The sequence below is a fragment of the Erythrolamprus reginae genome, chromosome 3, assembly GCF_031021105.1.
Source record: "Erythrolamprus reginae isolate rEryReg1 chromosome 3, rEryReg1.hap1, whole genome shotgun sequence".
Lineage (NCBI taxonomy): Eukaryota > Metazoa > Chordata > Lepidosauria > Squamata > Dipsadidae > Erythrolamprus > Erythrolamprus reginae.
Window position 1 is genome coordinate 76912099 of NC_091952.1, and position 16655 is coordinate 76928753.

Below are 16655 nucleotides of genomic sequence, written 5' to 3' on the forward strand. Positions count from 1 at the left end.
CAATTTTTGTGTATTAGCAGAAGATTGAGCTCTAATCTTGCTCTAGGCGTGAAAACTGGATGGGTGACTTTGGGCCAATCACTCTCTCACAGCCCAAACCAAATCACAAGGTTGTTGTGGGGAAAATAGGAGGTAGGTCTTAAGCAGCAGTGGGTTGCTCCCAGTTCAGTGAACTGGTTGTGGGAGGCTCCGCCCAACCAACTGGGACACTTCTGCTCATGCGCAGAAGCATCGTGCACAAGCATGCATGCAAACTAGTAGTGACGGGTTTTAGAACCCACTACTGCCCTCAAGTCACTTTGATAAGTCACACTCACCTTCTTGGATATAGTGCTGTGCCCTCTTTCCTTGCACCTCACTGTACTTGCACATACACACTCTGGAAAAGGGAGATTATGATCCCGCTATATAGAGCGCTGGTGAGACCACATTTGGAATACAGTGATCCCTCGAGTTTCGCGATCTCGATCTTTGCGAAACGCTATATCGCGATTTTTAAAAAAAATATTAATTAAAAAACCCCCCACTTCCGCGTTTGGCTTCGGGAGTCAGCTGGGAAGCGGCGCGGCTGTTTTAAAAGGTCGCAGCCGGCCTGGGGGGCTTCCCAGCACCCCCTCGAACCCCCAACCCGGGTTCGGGGGGGTGCTGGGAAGCCCCCCAGGCCGGCTGCGACCCTTTAAAACAGCCGCGCCGCTTCCCAGCTGAGTCCTGAAGCCAAACGCCAAAAGCGAACTTCCACGTTTGGCTTCAGGACTCAGCTGGGAAGTGGCGCGTCTGTTTTAAAAGGTTGTAGCCGGCCTGGGGGGCTTCCCAGCACCCCCCCGAACCCCCAACCCGGGTTCGGGGGGGTGCTGGGAAGCCCCCCAGGCCGGCTGTGACCTTTTAAAACAGCTGCGCCGCTTGCCAGCTGAGTCCTGAAGCCAAACGCCAAAGGCGAACTTCCGCGTTTGGCTTCAGGAGTCAGCTGGGAAGCGGCGCAGCTGTTTTAAAAGATCGCAGCCGGCCTGGGGGGCTTCCCAGCACCCCCCCAAACCCGGGTGGCCGGGCGATCAGCGAGCGAACGGCGGGTGGCTGGGCGAAGGGCGGGCGAACGGCGGGCGAGCGGGTGCTGGGGGGGCGGGGGCAGCCGACATTCAAAGCAATCTGTCGGCTTCCGCACTTTCGTCGCTCCCCACCTCCACCATCTGCGCATGCGCGGCCATGGAAAAAAAAGGGCGCGCATGCGCAGATGGTGTTTTTACTTCCGCAACCCTACATCGTGAAAAATCGATTATCGCGAGGGGTCTTGGAACGGAACCCTCGCGATAATCGAGGGATCACTGTACTGCGTTCAGTTCTGGAGACCTCACCTACAAAAAGGTATTGACAAAATTGAACGGGTCCAAAGACGGGCTATGTTATGTATCCACAGCAGATCTGATTGGGTAAAACCTATTGCCTGTTTCTGAAGGGGTCTTCTTCCGACATATTAGGCTACAAGAATGGTGGAAGATCTTAAGCATAAAACGTATCAGGAAAGACTTAATGAACTCAATCTGTATAGTCTGGAGGACAGAAGGAAAAGGGGGGACATGATCGAAACACTTAAATATGTTAAAGGGTTAAATAAGGTCCAGAAGGGAAGTGTTTTTAATAGGAAAGTGAACACAAGAACAAGGGGACACAATCTGAAGTTAGTGGGAGAAAGATCAAAAGCAACATGAGAAAATATTATTTTACTGAAAGAGTAGTAGATCCTTGGAACAAACTTCCAGCAAATGTGGTTGGTAAATCGACAGTAACTGAATATAAACATATCCATTGTAAGATAAAATACAGGAAATAGTATAAGGGCAGACTAGATAGACCATGAGGACTTTTTCTGCCGTCAGTCTTCTATGTTTCTATCTCTGGACTTCCTTGTTCTTCCTTGCACACAAGAGTGGGCAGCAGGCAGGACGGGGTGGAACGCAGTTCCACCGGCAGAAATGAAGCTGTGTACCCATCTCCAGCTGACCATTCCCCCTCCCATCCTTATCCTCCTCGGAAAGCGGCAGGGAGACCAGCACCGGCAAGAGTTGCAGGGGGCCCATTTACTCCCCACTCTTTTCTCAACAGCTGATCAGCACTCGTTCGCCTAGCTACCCAGTTTGAGGCAAGGGGTGACCCAGGAAGGTGAACGCGGGAAACGCGAAGCAAATTGTCACCCCAGAGAGCGACACTGATGAGGTTGTAAGTCGAGGACTTAACAGTTCAGTGGCTTGAACGATGATGATCGTTCAAGCCACTCCCACCTAGTCACATGGCTGGCAAACCACTCCTACCCAGTCACATGACCATCAAGCCATACCCACAAAACAAGCCACGCCCACAGCGTGGCAGTAAAAATTTTGGCTGCCCATTACTGCTTGCACATATTGCAGCCCCTTGCTCCCTAAGTTGTGTGTGGCTCCATCAGGCTGCCCACGATCTCCCACAGCACCTCTGTGCTCCTTAAAATAGGAGGTGGCAGGATTTTTAGGTATGTTCGTCACCTTGACTTATAGGTAGAAAGTGGGATAAAAATCCAACAATAATTTAGACAGTGGCTACTGAAAGAGTAGTAGATCCTTGGAATAAACTTCCAGCAGACGTGGTAGATAAATCCACAGTAACTGAATTTAAACATGCCTGGGATAAACATATATCCATCCTAAGATAAAATACAGAAAATAGTATAACGCAGACTAGATGGACCAGGAGATCTTTTTCTGCCGTCAGACTTCTATGTTTCTATGTTTCTAGACCTGAAGGTCTTTTTTGCTCATAAGCTTTTTCAACATTTGCTTTTTTTCTCTAACAGTTTGAAAAGCCTGGCCGCCGTGAAAATTTTGATTATCCAGATATGGCAAAAGAGGCAGGTAATGTACTGGCTATTATATTTAAAAGTTGGGCACAGCCAGCAACAGATGTGCTATTTGCTTGGTGCTCAAGGCACATAGCTAGTGGCATAAACAGTCAAATAGTATTATATTACCAGTAGTCATGGTTTTTAAACCGTGGGGTTTGTGGTTCAGCTGTTAATACTAGAGAGGTATGAAAATGTAATTATCTGCAGAAGATTAAGAAAAGCAATAGGAGAATTGCTGTGTGTGTGAACTTTAAGTTATCTTCATTTTATAATAGTGGTTCTCAACCTGGGGGTCAGGACCCCTTTGGGGGTCGAATGACCGTTTCACACAGGGGAAAGACAAAGCTTCTATTCTGATGCCTTGGAACACATTTTTACAGTCTGACCAATCAGGCGGTTGTAGTGGGGTGTCTCTCTGACTTTCCTGCCAATCAGCTTAAAGCTCTGTTGGGAGAATTGGCGCTAGACTTATGGTTGGAACATGAGGAACTGTATTAAGGTTGAAAACCACTGTTTTATAATGTTTCAGATCTGGCCTCTGCTTCAGAAGAGTAGGCAGTGTATAATAAAAATTATTCGTAAAACATTTAAAAATATAACATTAATGCAAATGTATTTTAAGCATTGTTGATCCCTTAAGCGCATTTACCGCTGTTTGGGGCTACCTCTGAAGAGCGTTCATGGGGCTACCTCTGAAGAGCATTCGGAAATTTCAGATCGTGCAGAATGCGGCCGCGAGACCAATAATGGGCCTTCCCAGATGCGCCCAAGTCTCGTCATCACTCCGCGGCCTGCACTGGTTGCCGATTAGTTTCCGGGCACAATTCAAAGTGTTGGTAGTGACCTATAAAGCCCTACATAGCATCGGACCATAATACCTTCAGGACCACCTTCTGCCACACAAATCCCAGTGGCCGATTAGGTCCCACAGAGTTGGCCTTCTCTGGGTCCTGTCGACTAAACAATGTCATCTGGCGGGACCCAGGGGAAGAGCCTTCTCTGTGGCGGCCCTGGCCCTCTGGAATCAAGTCCCTCTGGAGATTCGAACTGCCCCCACCCTCCTCGCCTTCCGCAAGCCTCTGAAGACCTACCTATGTCGCCAGACATGGGGTAATTGATGTACTTTTTGACTAGTAAGATTTATGTGTGGTATGATTGGTTAGTATTGACTGTTTTTAAAGATAGTGGGTTTTTAGCTTTAGTTTTTAATTATTGGATTTGTACATTGATTTGTACATTGTTCATTGTTGTGAGCCGCCCTGAGTCTTCGGAGAGTGGCGGCATACAAATCTAATAAAATATTATTAATTATTATTATTATTGTTTGCACCATCCTGTGGTCATGTGACTGTGATTGATCATGTTGTTTTCTTGGAAACCAGTGCTTATTTCCGGTTTTCAGCAAAATCATCCATTGGCAACAGTGGCTTTGCTTAATGACTTCTGCATTCACTTTATGATGGTTTCATTCCCCTAACAACATGACAAAAAGTTATAATACCAGATGTGATCACACAGAGATCTGCTTAACATGACCTACAATTGTAATTCTTGGCTCAATTGCAGTCGTAAGTTAAGGACTACCAGTAACCAAAAGTTATGGTAACAACAGACGCCTTGTCTGGATTGACACACAAGTTTGGAACTTGAAGTTTATTTAATCTGCCTAAGAGCAGATGAGTGTGCTTGCACACTCTTCACTTTTGAAATCTGGCCTTTTACACACAGCTTAACTGCCCTTGCAGGTTTGTACAGTAAGTTTCTAATCAATATTTTGCAATATGTTTTTTTAATCTTGTTCAGGTCAAAATGCTCTTGCTGATGCAGGCATTCCATACTCATCTATAGAGCAGGCATGTGTAGGCTATGTTTATGGTAAGTGAAAGTACTGGTAAAACCCACATTTTATCCTGATTCTTCTTTGCCCCTTTTAACTTCTGTCCTTCTCTTTGAAGCAGAGATTACAACACATTTCTAAGCATTCTAACGCTCTTGAGTTGTTTAGGAGTTTCTTCTAATAAGAGGCAAAGCATGAGGAGAAACTTTTGTATTTTTTTAACATGTTGCAGAACAAGCTCTCTATATTGCTGACAACCTTTAACCTTTCCATGTGTACATTTGATTGCAAAATAGATACTAGAGGAGAAGCCATTTTTATTACAGTGTTTTTTGCAGAATAGGTCATATAACCCAGCCCTGCTGGTTTGAATTTTGATCATTGCGTGATTTAAAATTTACTGAAGAAAAGATATTTGATGAAGATACAGATACATTGTGAATTGAATGTATTTTTAAAAACCTACCTGTGAATGTGAATGTTGCTCTACAGTTTGGTATAAGGACCTTTTTGTCCCACCAAAAAGTCCCTGTCTATTTCACATTTCACACTAAACCAGGACAATCTGTTTTAAATCTTTAAATATTTTTAAATTTGTCAAATTATTTATGATTTGTTTCCACGTGTTGTGAGCCGCCCCGAGTCTTCAGAGAGGGGCGGCATACAAATCTAAGTAATAAATAAATAAATAAAATCACAGTAGAATAAATCAAAATTACAAGTTTCTAAATCATAATACTCTGGCAAACCATAATGCCTCATTCCTGTATTATGCGATGCTAAAAATTAATGAATCACTTTAGACGTTATGAAGAAATTTAGCAACTTTAGAAAGAGGCTAGAGAACATGTTGGTATTTTATCAAAACTGAATCTGCGTGTCTTTTTTTTTAAATTCTAAAGGTGACTCAACATCTGGGCAGAGGGCTATTTATCACAGTTTGGGTCTAACAGGTATCCCTATTATAAACGTTAACAACAACTGTGCTACTGGCTCAACGGCTTTGTTTGTAGCAGGACAAGTAATAAAAGGAGGTAAGTTACATCTGTTAACCCCCAGAAAAATTCAGTTGTATTTAACTCCTGGACAGGAGAGAAGTTGGCACATTCTTTAAGTTCTACTGAATTAAAGGGTATTTTTCAGCACTCTTGAATGCCTACTTGCTGTTCATATACAATCTTTACTAATGCAAAACAAGAAATGTAAGAATATAGTATATGCACTATTTTGTGATAGCTCCTTTGGAAGAAATAATTGTTTGTAACATTTTTCATTCATTCCTGCTTTGGCATTCCCCCGGCCCACTTTTCCCTGCAGAAATTTTCTGTCTTAGAAATAATGTTAGGTCTCCTTGCTTGTTTGAAATCCTAGAATTTCAATAATATTCAAGTACAAAAGTTGAGAGGAAAAATATTAACAATTTGGTTTCAATCAACATCACACAGGTAATAAGGATATATTGTGTACATTTGTGGATAACCCAAGAATTTTAGATACCAAAATACATCCAGAAAATTTATTTATTTATTTATTAGATTTGTATGCCGCCCGTCTCCGTAGACTCGGGGCGGCTAACAACAATAATAAAACAGCATATGACAAATCTAATACAGTGGAACCTCAAGATACGAACTTAATTGGTTCCAGGGAAAGGTTCGTAACACGAAAGGTTCGTAAGACGAAACATTGTTTCCCATAGGAAACAATGTAAAGTCAATTAATCCGTGCAACAAAAAAAAAACAACCGCAAAAAAACGCTGCCGCCCGGCTGTCACCTTTAAAAACAGCCCGGCGGCTTCCCTCTCTCTCTCTCTCCTTCCTCCCTCCTCCTCCTCTTCCTCCTCCTCCCGTATTCCACCTCCCTCCCAGCCCGCTAGGCAGGCCAGTGGTCCCCGTCACGGCGGCCCGATTGAGGGGCCGGCGGTCTCCGCCAGGGAGAGCTTCCTGGCTTTCGTTCTTGTTGGATTCGCGCGTTTTCATGCCCAGGAAGCTCTCCGAAGTGAGGAGAACCGCCGCTGTCGCCGCTCGGCCGCGCCTCCTCGCCCGCCGCCCGCCCGCCTGCCCAGGATGCAGACCTGCTGCCTCGCCCTGCGCCTGCTGCCGGCCCGATCCTGCGTCTATTGCTTCTGGGCTGGTTCCATTCTGTTCCCTACCGGCCCGATTGAGGGGCCGGCGGGAGGAAAGCGAATGCCTCTCTTCGTTGCGCTGCCTGGCTGGCAGCGGAAGATGTAAACGAGCCCACGGGGCCGGTCTCCGTGGCCGACAGGGAACGGAGCCTTCCATGGCGGCTGCCTGCTGGGCTGGTAAGAGGGGGAGCCGAGCCCAGCCCCGTGAGCTCGGTTACATCTTCCGCTGCCAGCCAGGCCATGCTGGTGGAAGCGCAACAAAGAAAGGCACAATCTTTGGGGTTTTCGCTGGGGGGGGAGGAAGTTAGGAAGGTCCTACCTCTCCCCCCAGCGAAAACCCCAAAGATTGTTTGCTGCCATACGATTTAGCAGCAAAGTGACGTGGATGGATGGAAAGCTGAAACAGCCCGGTTTCAGCTTTCCATCCCTTCACGTCACTTCGCCGCTAAATCGTGTGGCAGCAAACAATCTTTGGGGTTTTCGCTGGGGGGGGGGAGGAAGTTAGGAAGGTCCTACTTCTCCCCCCAGCGAAAACCCCAAAGATTGTTTGCTGCCATACGATTTAGCAGCAAAGTGACGTGGATGGATGGAAAGCTGAAACAGCCCGGTTTCAGCTTTCCATCCCTTCACGTCACTTCGCCGCTAAATCGTGTGGCAGCAAACAATCTTTGGGGTTTTCGCTGGGGGGGGGGGGGGGGAGGAAGTTAGGAAGGTCCTACTTCTCCCCCCAGCGAAAACCCCAAAGATTGTTTGCTGCCATACGATTTAGCGGCGAAGTGACGTGGATGGATGGAAAGCTGAAACAGGCGAAAGGCGAGGAAGCCTATTGTAGCAGCTGCCACAGCGGAGACATTTGGGGTTTTGGCTGGGGAGGGAGGGGAAGGCAGGAGGTCCGGCCCTTCATTTGCCCTCCCAGCAAAAGGCAAAGCCGCGCAGCTCCGCATCGCCGAAGGAGGCTTAACCCCACCACTCTGTCCCACCCCTCGGCCGTATCCGGCATAACTTCCTCCTGCCTATCCCCGCTCTTCTGCCGGCCACGGCCGAGGGGTGGGACAGAGGGGTGGGGTTAAGCCTCCTTCGGCGATGCGGAGCTGTGCGGCTTTGTCTTTTGCTGGGAGGGCAAATGAAGGGCCGGACCTCCTGCCTTCCCCTCCCTCCCCCCAGCCAAAACCCCAAATGTCTCCGCTGTGGCAGCTGCTACAATAGGCTTCCTCGCCTTTCGCCTGTTTCAGCTTTCCATCCATCCACGTCACTTCGCCGCTAAATCGTGTGGCAGCAAACAATCTTTGGGGTTTTCGCTGGGGGGGGGGGAGGAAGTTAGGAAGGTCCTACTTCTCCCCCCAGCGAAAACCCCAAAGATTGTTTGCTGCCATACGATTTAGCGGCGAAGTGACGTGGATGGATGGAAAGCTGAAACAGGCGAAAGGCGAGGAAGCCTATTGTAGCAGCTGCCACAGCGGAGACATTTGGGGTTTTGGCTGGGGAGGGAGGGGAAGGCAGGAGGTCCGGCCCTTCATTTGCCCTCCCAGCAAAAGGCAAAGCCGCGCAGCTCCGCATCGCCGAAGGAGGCTTAACCCCACCACTCTGTCCCACCCCTCGGCCGTATCCGGCATAACTTCCTCCTGCCTATCCCCGCTCTTCTGCCGGCCACGGCCGAGGGGTGGGACAGAGGGGTGGGGTTAAGCCTCCTTCGGCGATGCGGAGCTGTGCGGCTTTGTCTTTTGCTGGGAGGGCAAATGAAGGGCCGGACCTCCTGCCTTCCCCTCCCCCCCCCCCAGCCAAAACCCCAAATGTCTCCGCTGTGGCAGCTGCTACAATAGGCTTCCTCGCCTTTCGCCCGTGCCTGGCGGGAGCTGAAGAGTGCTTTGCCCAGTGCAAAGTTGACAGCAAGCAGCTCCGCAGTCCCGAAAGGAGGCTTAACCCCACCCCTCTGTCCCACCCCTCGCCCGTGGCCGGCAGAAGAGCGGGGATAGGCAGGAGGAAGTTATGCCGGATACGGGCGAGGGGTGGGACAGAGGGGCGGGGTTAAGCCTCCTTTGGGGACTGCGGAGCTGCTTGCTGTCAACTTTGCACTGGGCAAAGCACTCTTCACCTCCCGCCAGGCACGGGCGAGGGCGTGGAAGCTTATTGTAGCTCGCCCATGGCCGGCAGAAGATCGCTCTTGCCCGGCTTCCCCGCGAGGCATCAGGTCAGCATTCTGGGCGGGCGGGCGGCGGACGAGGAGGGGGAAAGCCTCCTGCAGCAGCTGCCACAGCCGCCGGCTTCCCCGCCGCCCGCCCCACAGAATGCTGACCTGATGCCTCGCGCGGAAGCCGGGCAAGAGCGATCTTCTGCCGGCCATGGGCGAGCTACAATAAGCTTCCACACCCTCGCCCGTGCCTGGCGGGAGCTGAAGAGTGCTTTGCCCAGTGCAAAGTTGACAACAAGCAGCTCCGCAGTCCCGAAAGGAGGCTTAACCCCACCCCTCTGTCCCACCCCTCGCCCGTGGCCGGCAGAAGAGCGGGGATAGGCAGGAGGAAGTTATGCCGGATACGGGCGAGGGGTGGGACAGAGGGGCGGGGTTAAGCCTCCTTTGGGGACTGCGGAGCTGCTTGCTGTCAACTTTGCACTGGGCAAAGCACTCTTCACCTCCCGCCAGGCACGGGCGAGGGCGTGGAAGCTTATTGTAGCTCGCCCATGGCCGGCAGAAGATCGCTCTTGCCCGGCTTCCCCGCGAGGCATCAGGTCAGCATTCTGGGCGGGCGGGCGGCGGACGAGGAGGGGGAAAGCCTCCTGCAGCAGCTGCCACAGCCGCCGGCTTCCCCGCCGCCCGCCCCACAGAATGCTGACCTGATGCCTCGCGCGGAAGCCGGGCAAGAGCGATCTTCTGCCGGCCATGGGCGAGCGGCAGGGAGTCGGGGCTGCTGGCAAGCGCCCCAGCCTGGCTGTGACCTTTTAAAACAGCCGGGGGGCTTCCCAGGAGCCTCCGGAAGCCAAACGCCAAACCCGAACTTCCGCGTTCGGCGTTGGGAGGCTCCTGAGAAGCCGCCCGGCTGTTTTAAAAGGTGACCGCCGGGCTGGGGGGCTTCCCAGCACCCCCCCGAACCCCGAACCTGGAAGTTCGGCAAAAGTTCGGGATTCGGGAGGTTGCTGGGAAGCCCCCCAGCCCGGCGGTCACCTTTTAAAACAGCCCGGGGGCTTCCCAGGAGCCTCCCAATGCCGAACCCGGAAGTTCGGGTTTGGCGTTCGTAACTTGAAAAAAGTTCGTAAGAAGAGGCAAATTTTTTCTGAACCCCGGGTTCGTATCACGAATTGTTCGTAAGACGAGGGGTTCGTATCTTGAGGTACCACTGTATTTAAAATGTTCTGCCGGCGTGTTTCAACCACCCGTAATTACAGGGTAATTAGTCCAGGAAGACACACACCACATGATAAAAGGAAAACCCAAAAGTTTTTATAAACAGAAAAACAGAAACAGCTCCCTTTTTAAATGTCAAAGGGATTTTCTGGTACACACAAGGCACAGGTGAAATGCAATCTAATTGCTCACCCAATAACTGGGAAATTGAGTCCAATTCTAAAGTCCAGAGACTCCACACACAATCTTGAACAGCACAAAAACCACGATCTTGACGAAACAATGAATCAGATAAACTGCCATGAGGCTAAAACACCAGGCTGCACTTTTATCTGTAGCACTAATTACAGCAGCCCCACCCAACCACAGGTGGCCTCATTTTCTCTTGTAATAATCCTTCAGTTGTTGTCTCCTATGCATCACTCTACGCATGTGTGATTGTGTCATTAATTCTTGTTCAGAATCCAGGGATGATACAGATGATTGATCTCCTCCTAGGCTGTCTGCCAAATTCCCCTCTTCCCTGTCACTCACGCTTCCTTGGTCAGAGGAGACTTCGTTGGCAGATTCCATTGGGACCAAAACAGGCCTGCGGCATGTGGATGTTTTCCCCACATCCACCTGCACATTCTTTGGTGCAGGAGCTGGGCCAGAGCTAACCATAACATAAAATAACTAAAAACCCTTATTAAAAATCAAACATACATACACACAAACATACCATGCATAAATTGTATAGGCCTGGGGGGAAAGGAATATCTCAATTCCCCCATGCCTGACGACAGAGGTGGGTTTTAAGGAGCTAACGAAAGGCGAGGAGGGTGGGGGCAATTCTGATCTCTGGGGGTAACTGGTCCCAGAGGGTTGGGGCTACCACAGAGAAGGCTCTTCCCCTGGATCCCGCCAGACGACATTGTTTAGTCGATGGGACCTGGAGAAGGCCAACTCTGTGGGACCTAACTGGTCACTGGGATTCGTGCGGCAGACTCTTACATCCCTATAAAAAAATTGGCTTTGGCTTATCCATAGGCTTAGCTGCAAGTATATACAGTAATCTGCATTACTGAAATTCTTGTTGTCATGACCTTTAACTGTGCATCGTAGGCCAACTATATTTGTACTAGTGTACCTTAAATGGACTAACTTAAAGAATGTGTCCAAAATCTGAGATCTATGACCCCCAAAGGTTGTGTGTATGGCAATGTCATATTCAACATTCTGTGAGAGTTTCCCAGCCAGTCTTACAATCCTTTGCTCCATTTCCATCCATTTAGCCACTTTCCTGCCTGTTGAAAGGGAAGGGAAGAAATATTTTTGATGCTCCCTGCCAGAATCTCACAAAGAGATTTGATGGAGGGAGTCACTCCTGCTCCTACTGCTATTTTGTGTCACGGTTTGTAAATAATTAAAGTCCGTTAGAACCTTAATCACCGTGGAGGCGATAGATGGAAGCCCAGGCATTTGTTCAAAACAAGATTTCTTTTATTATAAAAGTATAAAATAAAATGTCTCGCGGGACAACATAACAAAACATGTCTTCACATGATAGAGGTAGAATGGAGAATGAAGAATTAGGTTGAAGAAGAAGGATGTGATGTAAGATGTGGCAGGATATTACATCATAATAGGAGGATCTTAATAAAGCACACATAGTTAACCCTTTAATTACTAAATGTCTCTGGGGCTGGCAATATTCAGCGTGACATTTTGCTCGTCCTTGGTTACTGTGTACTGTATTTCCCCGAAAATAAGACAAGAGGCAATGTATAAATCTAAATGCTATTGTTACTAAATGCTATTAAATTTGCCATGTTTGGGGACCCCTGATTTAGGGAGCTACCAATAGATCTAACTTCTGTTGAAGTCTTTATCAAAGCTTAAAACTATTAGTTACGCAATATATTTTTTTGTATTCAAGGTTTGGCTAATTGTGTATTGGCTCTTGGATTTGAAAAGATGGCAAAAGGATCTCTTTCAGCCTCTCATGTGAGTGTCCAAGTCTTTGCTATGCGGGAAAAGAACGGTTTGTATAGCTTGGCATGTTTGAAAGATGGACGAGAGTGTTTCATCTATCAACATCCTTTAGAAAATGCATGTCGTTTCTGTAATTTCTGAATATTTCTCCAATAGCTCTTTCCCTTCCATCTTTAGTTGCCAACTTGGCAACTTTAAGACTTGTGGACTTCAACTCCCAGAATTCTCCAGCCAGCTTAGCTGGCTGGAGAATTCTGGGAGTTGAAGTCCACAAGCCTTAAAGTTGCCAAGTTTGGGGACCTCTGAGTTAGGGCCTCAGGTTCCCCTGTGCCTTAGCAATGTAATCCTTCAGAAAATTCCTCTGAGATTTTTCCTTAGCAATCCTAGTTACTTTTCCAGGCAAATGGCACAGAGGCGTTGCCTTTTCGAGCAGAAGCCAGATATTGCTCAACCTGAAAGGGGCAGAAAGAAGAAACCATTTTTTTCCTGGTCTACTGGAATCCTCTTTCATTGGAGCCTCGAGGCTTCTAGGAAAACAGTAGTGTTTCTCTCTTCAGTCTATATCTGAGTTTTTCTGGAAGGATTGGGAAATTGGGTGGGAGACACAGAGCAACGGAGTCCTGAAACATTGAACGCTATCCAGCTGAAACAGTGGTTCTCAACCTGGGGTCAGACCCTTTGGGGGTTGAATGACCGTTTCACAGGGGTCGCATAAGATCACGCGAAAAGACACATTTCCCATGGTGTTATGAACTAAAGCTTCTATTCTGGTACCTTGGAACATATTTTTACAATCCGACCAATCAGGTGTTTACAGTGGGAGTGTCCCTCTGACCTTCCTGCCAATCAGCTTAAAGCTCTGTTGGGAGAATTGGCACTAGACTTATGGTTGGGGATCACCACAAAATGGGGAACTGTATTAAGGAGTCACGGCATTAGAAAGGTTGAGAAACACTTGGGCTAAAAATATGCGGGCTGCCAAAGCACTGTATAAATGGCAGTTGTAGAATTAGAAGCAAAGTTTGGAGCACCTTGTCATTTGCTTTAGCCCACAAAAAGAAAGAGGCATCTTCAAAGAATAAAGAGAATACTGTAGTGAAAGTAGAGAAAATTAATGCCTCAAAAAATCTTTACTGGGAAGCCAACTTTTGAGCGGGCGTGGTCCACGATCAGGAGTCTTGATTATTTATCTATCTATCTATCTATCTATCTATCTATCTATCTATCTATCTATCTATCTATCTATCTATCTATCTATCTATCTATCTGTTGTATCCTGTAATGGCTACCTTGTAACTCTGTAAATAGTTTGTTCCTCTTTCAGCGCTGTCTGAGCCCAAGCAGGAAGTCGCTCCTGATTGGCTCAGACGCGGCCGGCTCTAGCTTTGGCGGGAACCGCAAATATATAAAAGGAGCGATTTCTCCAGGCAGAGTCAGTCGGTACTCGCTGAATTGTCACTTTACCTTGCTGAGCTGGTCACTTGTTCTCTGAGCTGAATAAAAGTACCGATTGCTCAGAACCCTGTCTCTGGGTCTACTTCACTGGCGACGAACGGACGGAAGAAACTTCGCGTGCAACATGGACAAAATCCAGATCGGCCAGGCTCCGGAACTCTTCGATCCCGAGAAATCGACATGGGACGAGTACATGGCCACCTTCGAGATCTTCCTCGAGGCGGCGGGAATGCAGGACGCCGAAGCCGATCGCAGACGGGCTATTTTCCTTAACTACTGCGGCGCAGAAATCCGTAGACTTGCCCAAACTCTCACCGAACCGGAACAAGCAAGAGCCACAGCGTGGGACGTCCTACAACAAAAACTGGCGAGCCATTTCAAGCCGACCAAACCAGCCATGGTTTTTCGGCATCAATTCCACATGATGGCTCAGAGGGAAACCGAGTCGATCAGCCAGTTTACAACGCGGCTTCGAACGGTACTTGCTCAATGCAAGTTTAAAGACCCGGAAGCTCGCCTCACCGACGCCTTGGTTTTCGGCATGAAAAGCAGCACGGTGAGAAATAAACTCCTCATCGAAGAAGAGCCGAGCCTACAAACCGTGATTAAACTGGCGCAAACCGCAGAAGCAGCCGACGCAGCGGCAAGAGAATTGAAAGAGCACGGTAGGCGAGAACTCATTGCAAAAATCGACTCCGCGTCTCCCAGCGCCGTGGAAACAGACAACAGCCAACAAATTCCCAGCGGAGACAACTGCCTCCTGGTGCAAGACCAGCCGAGACACCTGAGAGCTACTCACCCAGCCCCCTGCGCGGGCTGCCGGGGAAATCACCAGCGCCATCGATGCCCCTTCCGAGACGCTACATGCCGCCGTTGCAACCGGAGAGGCCACATCGCCATCGCATGCAGAGCAACAGCGCCAGAGGAAACATTTGCCACACCGCAATACCAGCGACCTCAAAACCAGACCCCCCAAGCGCGAGAAAGGAGACCATTCCGCAACGCGGGTCAAAGGAACTACTCAACCGCTAACCGCGACTACTATAGAGGTAACTCTCAATTTTCCGTGAATAACACGGCAACCAAAAAAGGGGCTAAAATTGTTATATCACTGTTACTCAATAACCAACCTTGCTCAATGGAGCTGGATACGGGCTCTAGATATACCATCATGCCCTGGGAAAAATTTAAACTGTATATGCCTAATGTATCTAAGGCTGACCTAAATCAAACCTCTTTGGTGATTAGAGACTTTCAGGGGGGAGTAATCTCGGTCTTGGGAACAGCAAATGTACCTATCGCATTCAAGAATGTTAAATGTACCCTTCCCATGCTTATTGTAACAGGGGCCAAGCACTCTCTTCTGGGTTTAGCATGGATGGAACCACTGGGGATCGAGATTTCGGGTGTGTGTAATGTAAACTGTTATGATATGCCTAACTTTGTGAAAGAGTTCCCTGAAGTGTTCAGCCCCACACTGGGATTGTATAAGGGCCCCCCTATATCTTTCTCTATTGACCCCAAGGTCCCACCGATCAGACTAAAACCTCGCAGGGTCCCCCTGCCGCTCCTCCCCAAACTAGACATACAGCTGGACAAACTCATTAGCCAAGGTATTTTGGTCCCTGTGGAGCAGGGGCCATGGGAAACTCCCATAGTTACCCCTCTGAAGCCAGATGGCTCTTTAAGAGTTTGCGCTGATTACAAATCGACCCTAAACAAGGCACTCCAACACCACCCCTACCCCATCCCGGTTGTGCAACAACTGCTACACTCCCTGGGGGAAGGGAAAAGGTTCGCAAAGATCGACCTGGCGCAAGCTTACCAGCAACTTCCGGTCGATGAACAAACAGCAAACGCTCAAACAATTGTAACGCACAGGGGGGCTTTCAAATGCACGAGGTTACAGTTTGGGGTAAGCATAGCCCCAGGAATATTCCAGAGCATTATGGAACGCCTATTGTCAGGGGTAAATGGGGCCATTCCATACTTTGATGACATCTTAATTGCAGGGGAAAACCAGGAACAAGTAAACAAAAGAATAAGGGAAGTACTTAAGAGGTTACAGGACAAAGGTTTAAGAATCAAGCCTGATAAATGTGTCTGGGGAACCAACAGTATAGAATTCCTAGGATATAAAATAGATAAGGAAGGTATCCACCCCACAACAGAGAAGCTGAGAGCAATTAGAGAAGCCCCAGAGCCACGAGATAAGAATGAGTTGCAGGCATTTTTGGGCCTCCTTAATTTTTATTCCGTTTTTTTAAAGCAGAAGGCAACAGTAGCAGAGCCTCTCCATCGTTTACTCCAGAAGGAAGCCCGCTGGACATGGGGGAAAACTGAACGTGAAGCTTTTTCTCAAATAAAAAATTTATTAACTTCTAAAAGTGTAGTAGTCCAATATAGTGCTTCACTACCCATTAGGCTCACGTGCGACGCTTCGCCGTACGGCATAGGAGGAGTCCTAGCTCACGTTCTACCTAATAAGACAGAGGCCCCAATAGCATTTTTTTCAAGAACCATGACCAGCACAGAAAGGAATTATAGCCAGTTAGACAAGGAGGCTCTAGCATTAGTGGCAGGGGTAAAGAAGTTTCACAATTACATATTTGGAAGAAGCTTTGAGCTAGTCACTGACCACAAACCCCTACTAGGCCTGCTAGCCCCCAACAAGCCCACTCCACCTTTTATGTCTCCAAGACTAATCAGATGGGCTCTTTTCCTCTCAGGGTATCAGTATGAGCTCACCCACAAGGGGGGGAAGGAAATCAATCATGCAGACGGTCTCAGCAGATGCCCCATAACAGACTTAGTGGAAGACCCTGTTCCTTCCACAGATGTGTTAATGATAGAACTCGAGGAAAACCCACTAACCACAGCAAAAGAGGTAGCTGCACACACGCAGCAAGATCAAATCCTTAAACAAGTGGTGAACTGTGTTCTAAAGGGATGGCAAAATGATGTTGTGAAACCTGAATTGTGTGATTTTAAAAACAAGAGACTTGAGTTATCGTATGTAAAAGGTTGTTTGCTGTGGGGGGATAGAGTGATCATCCC

At 48.3% G+C, this 16655-nt stretch overlaps 1 protein-coding gene across 3 annotated transcripts in view; it reads left to right on the forward strand.

The window, feature by feature from the left end:
• Positions 1–16655, forward strand: part of SCP2 (sterol carrier protein 2) — a 281976-nt gene that overhangs the window by 236282 nt on the left and 29039 nt on the right. The window contains exons 2-5 of one of the 3 annotated variants that reach the window (XM_070745915.1): positions 2820–2879; positions 4673–4744; positions 5609–5740; positions 12088–12155. In XM_070745915.1, coding sequence (XP_070602016.1) covers positions 2864–2879; positions 4673–4744; positions 5609–5740; positions 12088–12155 — 288 coding nt within the window. In that variant the 5' untranslated portion in view covers positions 2820–2863. Of the gene's footprint in view, positions 1–2819; positions 2880–4672; positions 4745–5608; positions 5741–12087; positions 12156–12663; positions 14648–16655 lie in introns of those variants that run through there. The other 2 variants (XM_070745914.1, XM_070745916.1) reach the window with 2 other exon arrangements.